The sequence below is a fragment of the Poecilia reticulata genome, chromosome 10 (genome assembly GCF_904066995.2).
Source record: "Poecilia reticulata chromosome 10, P_reticulata-male-v2, whole genome shotgun sequence".
NCBI classification, from domain to species: Eukaryota; Metazoa; Chordata; class Actinopteri; order Cyprinodontiformes; family Poeciliidae; genus Poecilia; species Poecilia reticulata.
Genome location: NC_088839.1, coordinates 26,699,856 through 26,712,716, shown reverse-complemented (window position 1 = coordinate 26,712,716; position 12,861 = coordinate 26,699,856). Strand labels below are relative to the sequence as shown.

Genomic DNA, 12,861 nt, shown 5'->3' with positions numbered 1-12,861 from the left:
AGGTGTCTTGCATGTTCTGGATTCATCTGTGTTGTTAATGCTCAGACTCTGGCTGCAATCGATGCCTCATGAATCTCTTGAATGGTCTTTGTCTCATAATCCTCTAAACGCTTTAACTTTTGTCTGGACCCTTTTTTGCCAAAGTTTTTCCTTCCACTAAATTTTCAGTTAATATCCTTGGATACAGCAGATGGAAAACTGAAATTCCTTCATTGTTTTTTCTTTCTTTTTTTGTATTACAATCCTTTGGTTTAGTTAAAATAATCAGTTATTTTCTGTCCGTGAAGAACAGTAAAACAGTGCAACACTGCCATCAAGTGATAAAATTAAGGCACTGCAGAATGTCTCATTTCTAACGTCCAAAACGGAGGTGGATCTACTTCAGTGCAATAATTTATTGTGAAACATCAATCAATGGAGTTGAATAATTACATTAATAGTTTAATTTGCTTTTTTTTTTTTTTAAGTCGGAGCATCTTTCTCCTTATTTAATGAGTACAGTATAATTCACAGATGTTTGAGAAGTGACCACAGGAAAGGAGACAAACTAGGAACATCTGCGGCTATTTTTAGACAAATAGTTGACACACAGGCACTAGTGATGAGTTTTAATCTCTAATATAAAACATCTGCATAGAAAGACGTGGAAACACGAGCCAAATACTTTGTTTATGGGGTGTTTTACTGACAGCAACAGACTCAAATATTCTTTCTAGTTTTTGTTGTGTAATATACTCCATCAATATGTAAATTATTGTTAGAGATAAACATGAGGAAATGTTACTCTCAATGAAATGTATTACAGAAAGAGAAAATATATCATGTGCTTGTTTGTTACTTATCAAATTCAAAATGTGCGTAAACTCTACACAAAATTTGTTATCAGCAAATCAAATAAGTAAACAAACTAATTAGCAGACTTAAAAACAGCGCTTCAAGAACATCTTGTACAGTCATATTTTAAAACAGAAAAAAAGAGAAAACAACAACCAGTTGGCTGAAATGGAATTTACTCATTCTGACAAAAACAAATTATTTTCTGAGAAATATTTTTAGATGTGGGTATGTGGGGTTAAAACAACCCCAAACAGTCTGTGTGCTGGATGGATGTTACTGATTAAATAAAGGAGTCACAGCTGTCTGGCTCACTGGTGGAAGACGCTACAAGGCAGGGGTGGAAGCCTGAGTGGTTCTGGGTGTTCATCGACGTAGCTGGCCGTAAAAATCAAATCATCCGCAGACTTTCCAGTTTACATGTCGGTTTGCAGGGGAAGTATTTCTGTTGCAGCAATTTGGACTTTATTGTTGTTTTGTAAATATTTGAAGCTTCTTTATTGTTGAAGGGAACATCTGAATCCACGTGTTGATTTACTAACAGGTTTGTAAACCGGACAGATTAAAGAACCTATTTGATTATTTTCTTTTTTTCCTTTCCTGTTTATTCTTCCTGGTTGGGATTCTGAATCTGATACAAATCTAATAAAACTGAACTTTGATTGTTTAATTTGTTATTGTGATGATTCTTTAAAGAGGCAACTTTACATAAAGCCAGCATTATGAGCTTTCTATTATATTATAAAGTTATTTCCTCATCAAAAACCTTCCATTTAGTGTTGCTTTTATTCTTTCATGGATGTTTGAGAAATCCTGTCTTCTCCATGGCAACCATTCAGCTGTGAAAAACGCCTGGGTGGACGTAGCTCCGCCTTTAAGACGCAGCTCCTCCTCAGAGCTGCAGTTTCCAAGCTTCCGAGTTTCTGCTTCACAGAGGAGCCCTCACCCAGTCAGCTCCTTCAGACTAGCCAGCAGCAATTAGCAAACACCTGGTGGAACTGCTGTTCTCGTTATAGGAGCCACGTCTCAGTGAAACGCTGGTAAAAACGTTGTTGAAGGGTTAATAGAGAAGCCATGTTGTGATGACTTCCCGAAGGCGGAGTTTCAGAATGAGCAGGACTTTTTAAAGAGACAGAGGCTCAATTTCAAGGGCTTGAATTTCTTTTAAGTAATATTTGTGGCATTGTGTGTCTGGGAAACACTTAATACTGCCCTTTGAACTTTAAACTTTGCGGATGCAGAAACATTTGATGCTGAAGTTGAGCTGTTTTTGCTCCCACACACACAGAGCAGTGAACACCAGTTCACCCTATTGTTTACCTTCCTGGTAGGGGGTAAAGGAGGCGTACTGAGTGCTCCTGCACCAACAGGAGCTGGGGACCAGACGCTGTAGCCATAGTGGCATCATTAATGCAAACATGATGGAGTTGTGTTGTTGCTCAGATGCATGTCTGCAGTGTTAATGCCTCTCTCTCTCTTTCTCTCTCTCTCTGCTGCTTCTGTCTGCATGTTTGGTGAATTTAAACAAAATGTGCAGCAGCAGACCCTCACGCTCGTGTTTCCAGCCTCAAGCTGTTTGTTATTGCGCGGTGACTGGTGTTCCCTTCTCCTTTCATCCTTGTTGCATCCAATTTCTTTGCAGTTATGTTTGGGTTAACTGATGCTTCATAGAAATGCAGCTTGCCTTAAAGTTTTTTTTTTAATGTGTTTTATAAGTTTTGCTGACAAAAATATGTTTTTTGGGGTAAAATATTGCTGCAGACACAATAAGGCAAACAGAAGCTTTAAAAGATTATTTTAAAGTTTTGTACACACTTGACTGATGGATTGCAGTGCAGATCTTTGGTGATGTGTGCGGTTGGATCACACTGAGTTTGAATCATTTCTGTCACTACGCGGTTTCAGTTTTTGGTTTTCATTTAAAAGTATTTGGAATAAGAAAAGTGGGACTGCAGGAGACACAGATGTGTGAGCTACATTATGTTTCCTCATTGAGAACTTTTACAATAAATATCTCATTCAATCAATCAAAGCAAACAGACTCTTAAAATACATAAAAGTAGAATAAAGTATAAAATACTGTACGGTAAAGGCATAAATATCATGTAGTTATATGGATTAGTGTGTTCTTGCTCAAACTAATGTGTAACAAAGTTGGTTAATTTAAAAATGGATAAAATGAGCATGTTTATTTGAGCATTCAAACAACTATTTATAATTAGTGACGGTAGAAATTGTTAAAATCAAACCATTCACTAAAAATTAAAAAGAATCTCATATCTAAAATTTTAACAACTATATTTGGTCTAATTCTAATCTAAATATTCAGTAAGGTTGAAATAAGATTAAAAAAAACTTTCAAGTAATTTTTCAGCAAGATAGAGGAGCTACTTTTAAATAAATAATTCACTAATAATGATTTTTTTTTTTTTAAAGTACTAGTTCTACTGGCAAATTATTTCACTTATAAGATGGAAAAATGTCGTTTAAGTGGAACAAGTACTTTTTCATCAACATTAAGGAATTATTTACTTAACTTAAGCTTTTATATCTTGCTGAAAAGTTAATTTTAAGTTAGTTTTGTCTTATTTCAGGTGCACTAAAACCTGGACAAAAATACCAGCCAAAGGATTGAAGTGATCCCAGATCAGCCAGACACCAGAGTTGTGTTGATTAACTCTGACATAATGATTAAATTTGGATTATTACTGAATTTATTAACCTTTATGGTCTCATTTTTGTCAAATAAGAAGCTGCAGCTGGCCTTCGTCTGAACGTAATGAGCAGCAAGCCAGAAAACATTAATTTTGGTTGAAGTAAGTTCATTTGGGGGCCATGTTATAAAATTCAGGTGGCCTGCAGAAATTGGCAGGAGAGCAGAGAGTCTTTAAAGGTCAAAGGTCAAAGTACAAGATGTTGTTCTTGCTTCATTCTCCACAGATGTTTTTGTGATGTTTTTTCCTTTTTCCAGATAAACTCTTTATTTAGCGTAATGAGTTTTTGCCTCGGCTCTCCGAGGTTGGGTTAAAGTTAGGAGTTTTCATGGAAAGTAATAAACTCATTGTTCTGAATTTAGGTGAGAGGTGTGAACGTGGTTAACCCGCCGCTCATCTGCATCTGTGGGGTCTGGGAATGCCATTGTGTGGGCATCTCTGTCTCCAGGGAGGTAACATTTAATTTTCTTCCTTTCATCCTCTTTTTTTTTTTTTTTTTAAACATTTTTTGCATAAAAATCCTCTGTCAGATGGAAATACAAGCTGTATCCCAGATGTTTCTCTTTCACTTCTTATTAAATTGTAACTTCAAATGTTCTGTGAATTCATTAATGGTTCTGCTTGTGTGATTAATGGAGTGCTTTTGCAGCTCTGTTTGCTTTGGGAAGAGGCTGTGGAAGCGGTCAGGGGGGAGTGGGAGTGGGGTGAAGGGGATCATGAGTGTTATTGTTAAATGAGGAAAACACAATCAGACAGCCAATGATGGTCACTTATTAACGTAATTATCCTGCAGTCCGCAGGATGGCAGTGCGTTTTAAAAAAATCTAACTATTGTGGAGGAAAATAATCAGTGTATTTTTTATTTATTTTTAAATGCTGCTGTGCTGTTGAGTCAGATGAATTCCTGATGAGAAATTACATATTTTTAGAAAAGCAGACTAAAATAAAATAAAGATTAAGGTTATGGATTTACAATGGTTTTTATTTATAATGGCTTTAAATTTCTCTTAAAATCTTTACAATACTTGTTTTTGGGCTGATAAACTTGAACAAAAACTGCTGGTCTGTGACTGGTGAATTTTTGGTAAAACATGTTTGTTTTTCATTAGTGGGTAGAAAATCGAGAAATTTTACTCAAGAGTAGAAATATTTTATAATATAGTAAAAGTAAAAAGTACAGTGCAGTAAGAGCAGTTCAAAAAGTAAATTATTTCCAAAATGCAACTTGAATAAATGTAATTAGTTACCAAACTCTGTTATTTCCTTATGATGCAGTCTATTAAAACAAGTGCACCAACTCCTTTGTGGCAAAACGCATCATGATGCTGCCACCACCGTACTTCATAGTTAACAAGATATTTTCAGACAGCAATATTTCCTCTTTCTTTCTCCAAATATTATAATCTTTGACTTTTTTTTTCAAGTTGAAGTCTTTGTGCCTGAGTCCATTTGTAAACTGTAAAGTAGCTTTTTGTATTGCTTTTAGAGTGATGTCTTCTTTATTTTTCAGCCGATGTTGGTATGGACTCACAACTCTGTCTTACTGGCTTCATCCAGAAACTTCACAAAGTGTTTTGCTTTTGTTCTGCAGTTGATTTGGACAATTTACTCCAAAACATGCCCCTCTTTTGGGGGCACGAGCAAGACGAGATTATCATATTTGCAAACTTTGATTAACATCACACTATTTTTTCTTAAATCTTTAACTTGAAAGCAGTGCTGTCCCTCTGGAAATGATCCTCCAACCTGCACAGGAATGGAAAATCACTGCGTCAGATGCAAAAGACAGAAAAAACATGACAGTCACGAACCCCGCTCCCCTCCTACATCCTTCCCCTGTTTGTTTGCATCTTATATTCCTGAAATAGTCTGCACAGGAAGTTGTTGACATACATTCAGATCCAATGCTTGGCACTCACCTTACTGTAAACACAGCAAAGGACAACAGGGGACAGTCATGTCCCATGTCCCCTAGTGTGTGTGTGTGTGTGGGTGTGTGTGTGTGTGTGTGTGTGTGTGTGTGTGTGCGTGTGTGTGTGTGTTTGTGAGGACCCCTCACTTGGACACACCTAGCGCCGGTAAAAACTGTCTCCCAGAGGAAGGCCAGTGTGTGGCGCCCTCCGGTCGTGACCAGGATGATTAAGAGTTCCTTCCTTTCCTGCTCAGAGGCGGACAATGTCCCAAGGAACAGACAGGCTGCTGACACCTTGTCACAACTAGGAAGTGAGTCTTCCACAATCCGAGGACCAGGAGCCGGGCCCACACTTCAGCCCAGACAAACCTCGCTGCGAATAACTCGGAAGTTTTTGGTTTACTGAGTCAACAGGCTGGGCTGCAGTCTTCTGCATCACAGTCCCAAGAGGTTTGCTTGATAAGTCTGAAAGGTCAGGGAGGCAATTATAGGAAAATCATTCACACTGAAAATATTAATTTTTCTCAGGAAAAATGTACAATTTCTTATTTTTTCAGTAAAATGTGAAAATCAAGGAAGTTTATTCTTAGTTCCCACAAGACTGAAGCAGAAGTGACCCGCGTCATTTTAGTAGGTAAGCATGTGCAATGCGTAGCGAACCTGTGGCTTTGAGCCCAACAAAAAAAAAAAAAAATGTGGACACTCTTGACCGGGGCCTCCCAAGGCATATGCGATTAGGACCCCCACGCCACCAGGGGGCCCCCAGGAGCACCAGGCTAGCATGATAGACAAATTTACATATATTTTAAATAACATTGAATATTGCAACCTAAATGCTATTACACACTGAAAAATAATAATGATTATTTTCTTTCTGTTGATGGCTGCTGCCACTATTTAGGAAATATAAGTTATAATTTTTTGTGTTTATCAGCTGCTGTTACTTTCAAATAGTTAAAATAAGAATGCACACTTAAATACCACTCAGCATTTCAAAATCCAAATTAATTTTTCTTTTTACTTTGTTACTCTTTAAAGGTTAAAATCAGTAGTCATAGTAGCACTGGTATAAAGCATGCTAATTATAAATGATGCTAATGATAGAAGGTGTGTTCTATTTCATTACTGAGTTGCTGCCATGCGATTGGCTGAGTTGGTCGTTTTTTATGTTAAGAAGTAATTTCACAGATGTAGGAAACAAAGTTGCTGACGAGTGTGTCTGTTAGTAGCACAAGTTCATGTCAAAACTCTGTGCTCTTCTAGAGTCAAATCTGGAGATTTTTCAGTACTTTTTAACTATAAAAAACTCCAGATCCCACACATGCTGGACACTCACTGTAACTTTAGATCGGCGGTAAGGAACGGCATTTACAAAAACTGCCATGGACCTTAAATCATCCAGTACTTCGTCTTCTTCTGTAAATTACTGTAATGATACTGTATAAATATGAATCTTAAATTACCGTATTTTCCGCACTATAAAGCGCACCGGATTATAAGGCGCACCCTCAATGAATGGCCTATTTTAAAACTTTTTCATATATAAGGCGCACGGCATTATAAGGCACATAAAATAGACGCTACAGTAGAGGCTGGAGTTACGTTATGCATCCACTAGATGGATCTGCACTAAAGTCAATATCAACAAAACAGTCTGACTCAGGTCGGCGAGGAGAGCCTTCTGCGACTGGGCCGGGGCGTGGCCGGACGATGGTCACCCTTCTCCGTTCGCACACAGCATGTTTGTGGAGATGTGGTGCTAAATGACCTGCAGATGACCTGATTATCAGGTCGGTAGGTAGATAGGTCAGTCAAACTTTATTAACAAACCAGCGTTCTGACAACTATCCCAGCATGCACCGCACGCTTCTTCTTCTACGGGCGAAAAGAAAGTCGGCGGCTGCTTACCGTAGTTGCTAGACCTGTTGTGGCTCAATATTGGTCCATATATAAGGCGCACCGGATTATAAGGCGCACTGTCGGCTTTTGAGAAAATTGAAGGTTTTTAGGTGCGCCTTATAGTGCGGAAAATAAGGTATTTAAATAAACGTGGTCTCTGGTTTTATCATGTAAACATTGACTTAATGTTAATATGTTCACTTTTTTTGTGTGGACAAACTGAGTCAATAAAGCAGAATGTGATTCTTAAACCAAAATTAAAATGTTTCCAGAGTGTGTCAGGACTCTGATGCTGGTGAACGAAATATAAAAATATAAAAACCCTTTGAGACCAAATGAAAAATCAAAACTCATCCGCAGCAGGATGGAGCCTCTCCTCTTTGAGTCACTGATGTCTGCATCCAGTTTCCACCTCTGTATCCCAGCAAAGTGATTCAGAAAAAGTATTTTTTCCCCAAGAATGGAGTCAGGACTAGAATGACTGTATAAATATATAAATCTTCATTCATTTATTTACTTCATACACTCTGTTAACAGTGTTGGGTAGCAAGCATCACACGTTAATAAATCTAAGCTGTAGCGCTCCATGTCGGGTTGAGTTACAGAAGGAAGCTTTATCTTTATAAATGTGTATTTGTCACAAATAAATGCTATAAAGTCAAATTTTCCTATTACAGTGAAGGTGAAATGTTCAAGAGGGAGAAATGAGCTAAACAAGTGAGGCGTGATCTATTCTGACGGAAAGGGTTATCCTTTAAGCACAAAGCAGATATATATATAAAAAAGACATAACACATCAAATACTGCAAACGTTAACTTTCTACTATATAGATATGGGTTAAATATAAACAATGCATCTAAAATCTTTGCAAAAAAATGTTACCTACAACTGTCTCAATAAAATACGGTAACAATACAAAATACATTTACTTGATATCACTTGGTATCAGTGCATAATTGTTCCCCACTTCATCTGAAAAAGCATAGATTCATTTTTACTCACAAATACTGTTTTTTTAGTGGTAATTGAACACAACATAGCTTTAAACTTTCACTCCACGGTTTCTGCTTCCATGCAGATGTTGCAAAACCAGACTAAGCTGTTGCTGCTGATGACTCAAAGTTTGTGCAGCCAGTGTTGGAAACTTTGCAAAACGAGGCTCAGAGAACAGCCTGCTCACCTGTTTACGAGGAGAATTCCTCTACAGTTCAACAAAAACAGGAACAAAACACGGGAAAACGTCAGAAAATATGATCTGGAAAATATCCTTTGGTTAACCGTTAAATCTGGGTGAAAAGCGAAACAACAGACGACAGTGTTTGCAATCTCTACATAAATATACAACTTGTTTCTGTAATACTTTTTGGATCAAATGTTCCTATAAAGATTTATTCTAATTACATGTGTTGATATACAAATTGTATTTTAGACCAAAACAAAGGAGGAGAAATAAAATAGCAGTGCAGCGTTTAATTCGCACCAAACAGGAGGAGGAAATCATAAAAATGTTTCGCGTTAAGGTAACATCTGAACCCTGTTTCCTTTATTAACCTGGGAGTTTTAAAACTCTGAACAGCAAAGCAAACAAATAAACTGTTTCCTGTATGGGTAGACCTGAGTTAAATCAGCAACTTTTTTATTTGTTGGATAAAATCACACCTCAAACGGAGATTACAAACATGAATGTTTTCTATTTTTTTATTTTGTACAGTAGTTTAGGCTACCACCTTTAGTGCTCTCCTGGCATAAAAACCCTTAGAATAAATGAATCTTCTGTTGTAGATGAGTGTGAATTCAAATCTCACATTCAGAAGAATGTGGAAAAATCCACCCTGATAGTAATATTTGTATTTTATTTTACAAGAAGTTTTGTTTAATTATGAGAAAATAGGCATAGTATCAGCAGAATAAAAATGCAGTTTTACCAGAAAAATGTTGAAAATTATGAAAAAAAGTAAGTTTTAGTAAAAAGCTTCCAGAGTTATAAAAATCTGACATGAGCGGCTCAGTTTGGCTCTTTTTTTTTCTTCTAAATTTGTTTGCTTAAACTTCTGCTATTGGAGATTTGATGCTGATATTAAAATACGAAGTATTTCCCTATTTTTTATGATATTCTCAACATTTCTCATTTCAATTTTTGTTTTCATAAAATTGTGACTTTGTGCTCTTATTTTACGACTGTATTCTGCGAATATTGACATTATTCTCTTGATATTTCAACATTTTGTCGTACGACTTTACTCTTCCATTACCATAGCGACAACTTTATTCTCATAATAAAAATATTTAGCCTGCCTCTAATAATTCATTGTAGATTTTACCTGAATTCATAGCCCAAATAAACAAGAGTGCATTGGTAAAAAAAAAATAAATCAGATTTTCCAGAAATTAAATCCTTAAAAAACAAAAATTTTATTAATCAATAAAATCGATTTATCGCCCCATCATAAGTCGCAGTAATAAATAAAAAAACAAACGTAAATCCTCCATATAGGTTTATTTACTACGCCCTTAAGAGAACTTAAAATTTTCCGCCAGTTTATGCTACATTGTTAAAAGATAAATTTATTCTAAGATTATTTTATTCCTTCTTGGGTTGAACTGGTCTTTGCGGATCGTTTGGGATTGATGCGATTTGTTTCACAGTAGATCAGAGAAATACCTGAGGCTGTTTTCAGCTGTTTGACAGTGAAGGTTGGGACAGACCAGCAGCATTATCGAGAAGCCAACATGTGGAAAAAAAAATACGGGAATCAACAATCCAGAGATCCACAGGGGAGCGCAGTGGAGCTGAGTCACTTCAGAGTCCGTGAACAGGGAGTCTCGTCTTTTCCTCCCCGGCCGCTGACGCACGGGGGGAACAAAGCCGAGGCCTTGACGCTTCCACTCTGGGGTCCTCCGGTGGGGTTCGGGTGGAGGCTACACGGGAGGCGTGGAGTAGCGCACCACGGAGTTGTAGTCAGGCGGTGGGCTGTGGCACTCCAGGCTGACGTCCAGCGCCGAGTCGTCCAGGCTGAAGTCCAGCGGCGGGACGGTGGGCAGGAACTTGTCCTTCTCCGGGTCGTTCAGCACCGACTCTTTACTCTTACTCACCGCCTTCATCCTGGAAACACAGAGGAAGGAAAACATAAATAATGTTTTAGTTTTATTTAAAGTATGTAACTTTTATAAACAGTAAAGAGTTGGACAGTAGTTAGTTACTTTTACTTGAGTAACTTTTTTAAAAAATGTACTTTTAGGAGTGTATTTTGTTAGTTTTACTTTTACTTGAGTAACTTTTCTAGATTGATGTTTTAAAAAAGATTCACCAGACACAGACAATCACCTGTTGTTTTTGTTCTTTATGGAAATAAAACTGATTTGGAAACATTTTCTTTTGCCTGATTTTGTTATTTTTGTTGTCATTTTTGTACTTAAAATACCAAAAATTTCCACTCAACTTTATATTTTGGCTTATCTGACTATGTAATTTTTAAATATTAAATGACTGATAATTTGATCAGTTACTCAGTACTGAAGTAGACTTTTTACCAAATTCTTCTTGAGTAATTTCTTGGACGGATACTTTTTTACTTTTACTTGAGTAAAATTACAATGAAGTAGCATTACTCTTATTTGAGTACAACCTTTGGATACTCTGCCGCCTCTGGTACTGAGACAGATAATCTGTTAAATAATCCAGCTCCTCTGGCTTCTCCCAATGCTAATTAGAAACAACCAATCGGAGCCAGGAGGCGGGTCTTAGTGCTGTCAATCAAGGGTTTTTAATGCCATTAATGGGCCTTATTTGCTAGGGATGTGTAATAATATCGATTTTGCGATATATATTGATATTTTCTTTCCTAGAAAAAAATCGATATTCATCCGCAAGTATCGTAACATCCACTGTCACCTTGCTCACTCACTGCTTGCTTCGCCAGGAGAGTGATTCGGTCATCTGGTGATTCCTTCAGATGTTAAGTGTCAAGGTTAAAAAGGTATCAAACTATTCAGAGCAGGTACTTGGTGCACTTTATTTACTTTACAAATGCATGTAAGCTACAGTTTGTACTGTTTCAATTAAAAGAAACATGTTTTCTCACCACTTCTTTGATTCATTTTGTCCAGTTGTCGACTTTAAGTCTGTGTCCATGTCCAACCAGAACCAGGTATTGTGTAGTTGGTGCTTTTAATCAGTTTTCAGTTAAATTAATTAAATCCAACTTTATAACAGTCACAAAATGTCACCAAAATCACCCTGTCCCTCTAAAATCTTTCAGAAAATCGCAAAGTGTATCGAATTATATAGTTTGCTGAATATCGCAATATATCGTATTGTGAGCAGAATATTGTGTATCATATTGTGAGATTATTGTATCACTACAGCCCTATTATTTGCATGACTGTAAAAAAAAAAAAAACATGCCTTCATAAAATAAAACTGGACGCCTGTTTGATCCAATTTCCTTTACATATTTCCAGCCTTATAACCAGATAAACCTCCCTGTTTTCATGCTCGATACAATCAATCATCCTGAGGTTTTTCTGCTTCCTTTTATGACTGAGTGTTTTTGTCTTGGACCAGAACCTCTCCCTTCAGAGTAAAGGTCAGCTCCCAGCAGGAGCTGGGACACCAAACTGGAATTCGGTCTTGATTAATAAACTATCTGGTAAACCAGTTATTAAAGCGCAACATGTTATTTTCTCAGTAGTGGAGTGGAGTGGAGTTTTTCTATTGAAAATGTTGGAATAAGTTAGATTTATGGTGTTTTTCTGGGTGAAAGAAGGAAGGCGACTCCTGCAGGGGAGGTCCTTGTAAACCCTCTTAAGTTTAGAAACTGGCAGTGATTGAGCGGCTGCCCAGCGAGAGACGACTCCCCTTGAAACACAGATAATTGTCTGGATGCTTGAGCCAACTCTTTGTGCCGGGCGGAGGGTTTGATTGGACAGGCAGACCCATAATGTTTCGTTTTCAGATCTAAAAGACACTTTGAGGCGAAGTGGTGTGAAGTTGGGTGAGCTGTAAGTAAATTACAGCTCTGTCCCACATGTTACTCCCCCCCAGCTACAAGCTAAATCAGCTGTTTTTCATGCAAGTTTCGCCTCTTTGCTCTTTGCCTTGATGAAGATAAGCACTTTGAATTCAGGCTTCAGTGTAAAATATAGAAGCTAAATTTATAATTTTGGGGATTTTGAGACTAAATCTCCACCATATTAGACGTGTTCCTTCAGTAAACCTCTAAATTGAGAACATATTGCCTCAGATTTGTTTTCCTTCTTCAAACAGCTTCATTTCTCACTGAAAACTGCTGGATCCTCGAGTTAAAAGAAGATTTTTCTTTGTTTTTAGCTCTTCCTTTTCTCTCTAGCATCTCTATTATTTTGACTCATACACAGTTCCTTTGGACAAAAGAGAAATCGGGCCGCTGACTTCTTTTTACATGTGTGAATTTGTCTGACAGTTATAGCGTCTGCATTCCAGCCCGCTGAGCCGGTTTCCACGCTGGTTTTCTGTGATCGCC

General features: G+C 37.3%; 1 protein-coding gene across 2 annotated transcripts in view; it reads right to left on the bottom strand.

Moving 5' to 3' along the window:
* Window positions 1-7,837: 7,837 nt before the first annotated feature.
* Window positions 7,838-12,861, bottom strand: part of kdrl (kinase insert domain receptor like) — a 62,178-nt gene continuing 57,154 nt past the window's right edge. For both annotated transcript variants that reach the window (XM_008420784.3, XM_008420783.3), the window contains exon 30: window positions 7,838-10,463. In XM_008420784.3, the coding sequence (XP_008419006.1) occupies window positions 10,280-10,463 (184 nt within the window). In that variant the 3' untranslated portion in view covers window positions 7,838-10,279. The remainder of the gene's footprint in view (window positions 10,464-12,861) is intronic.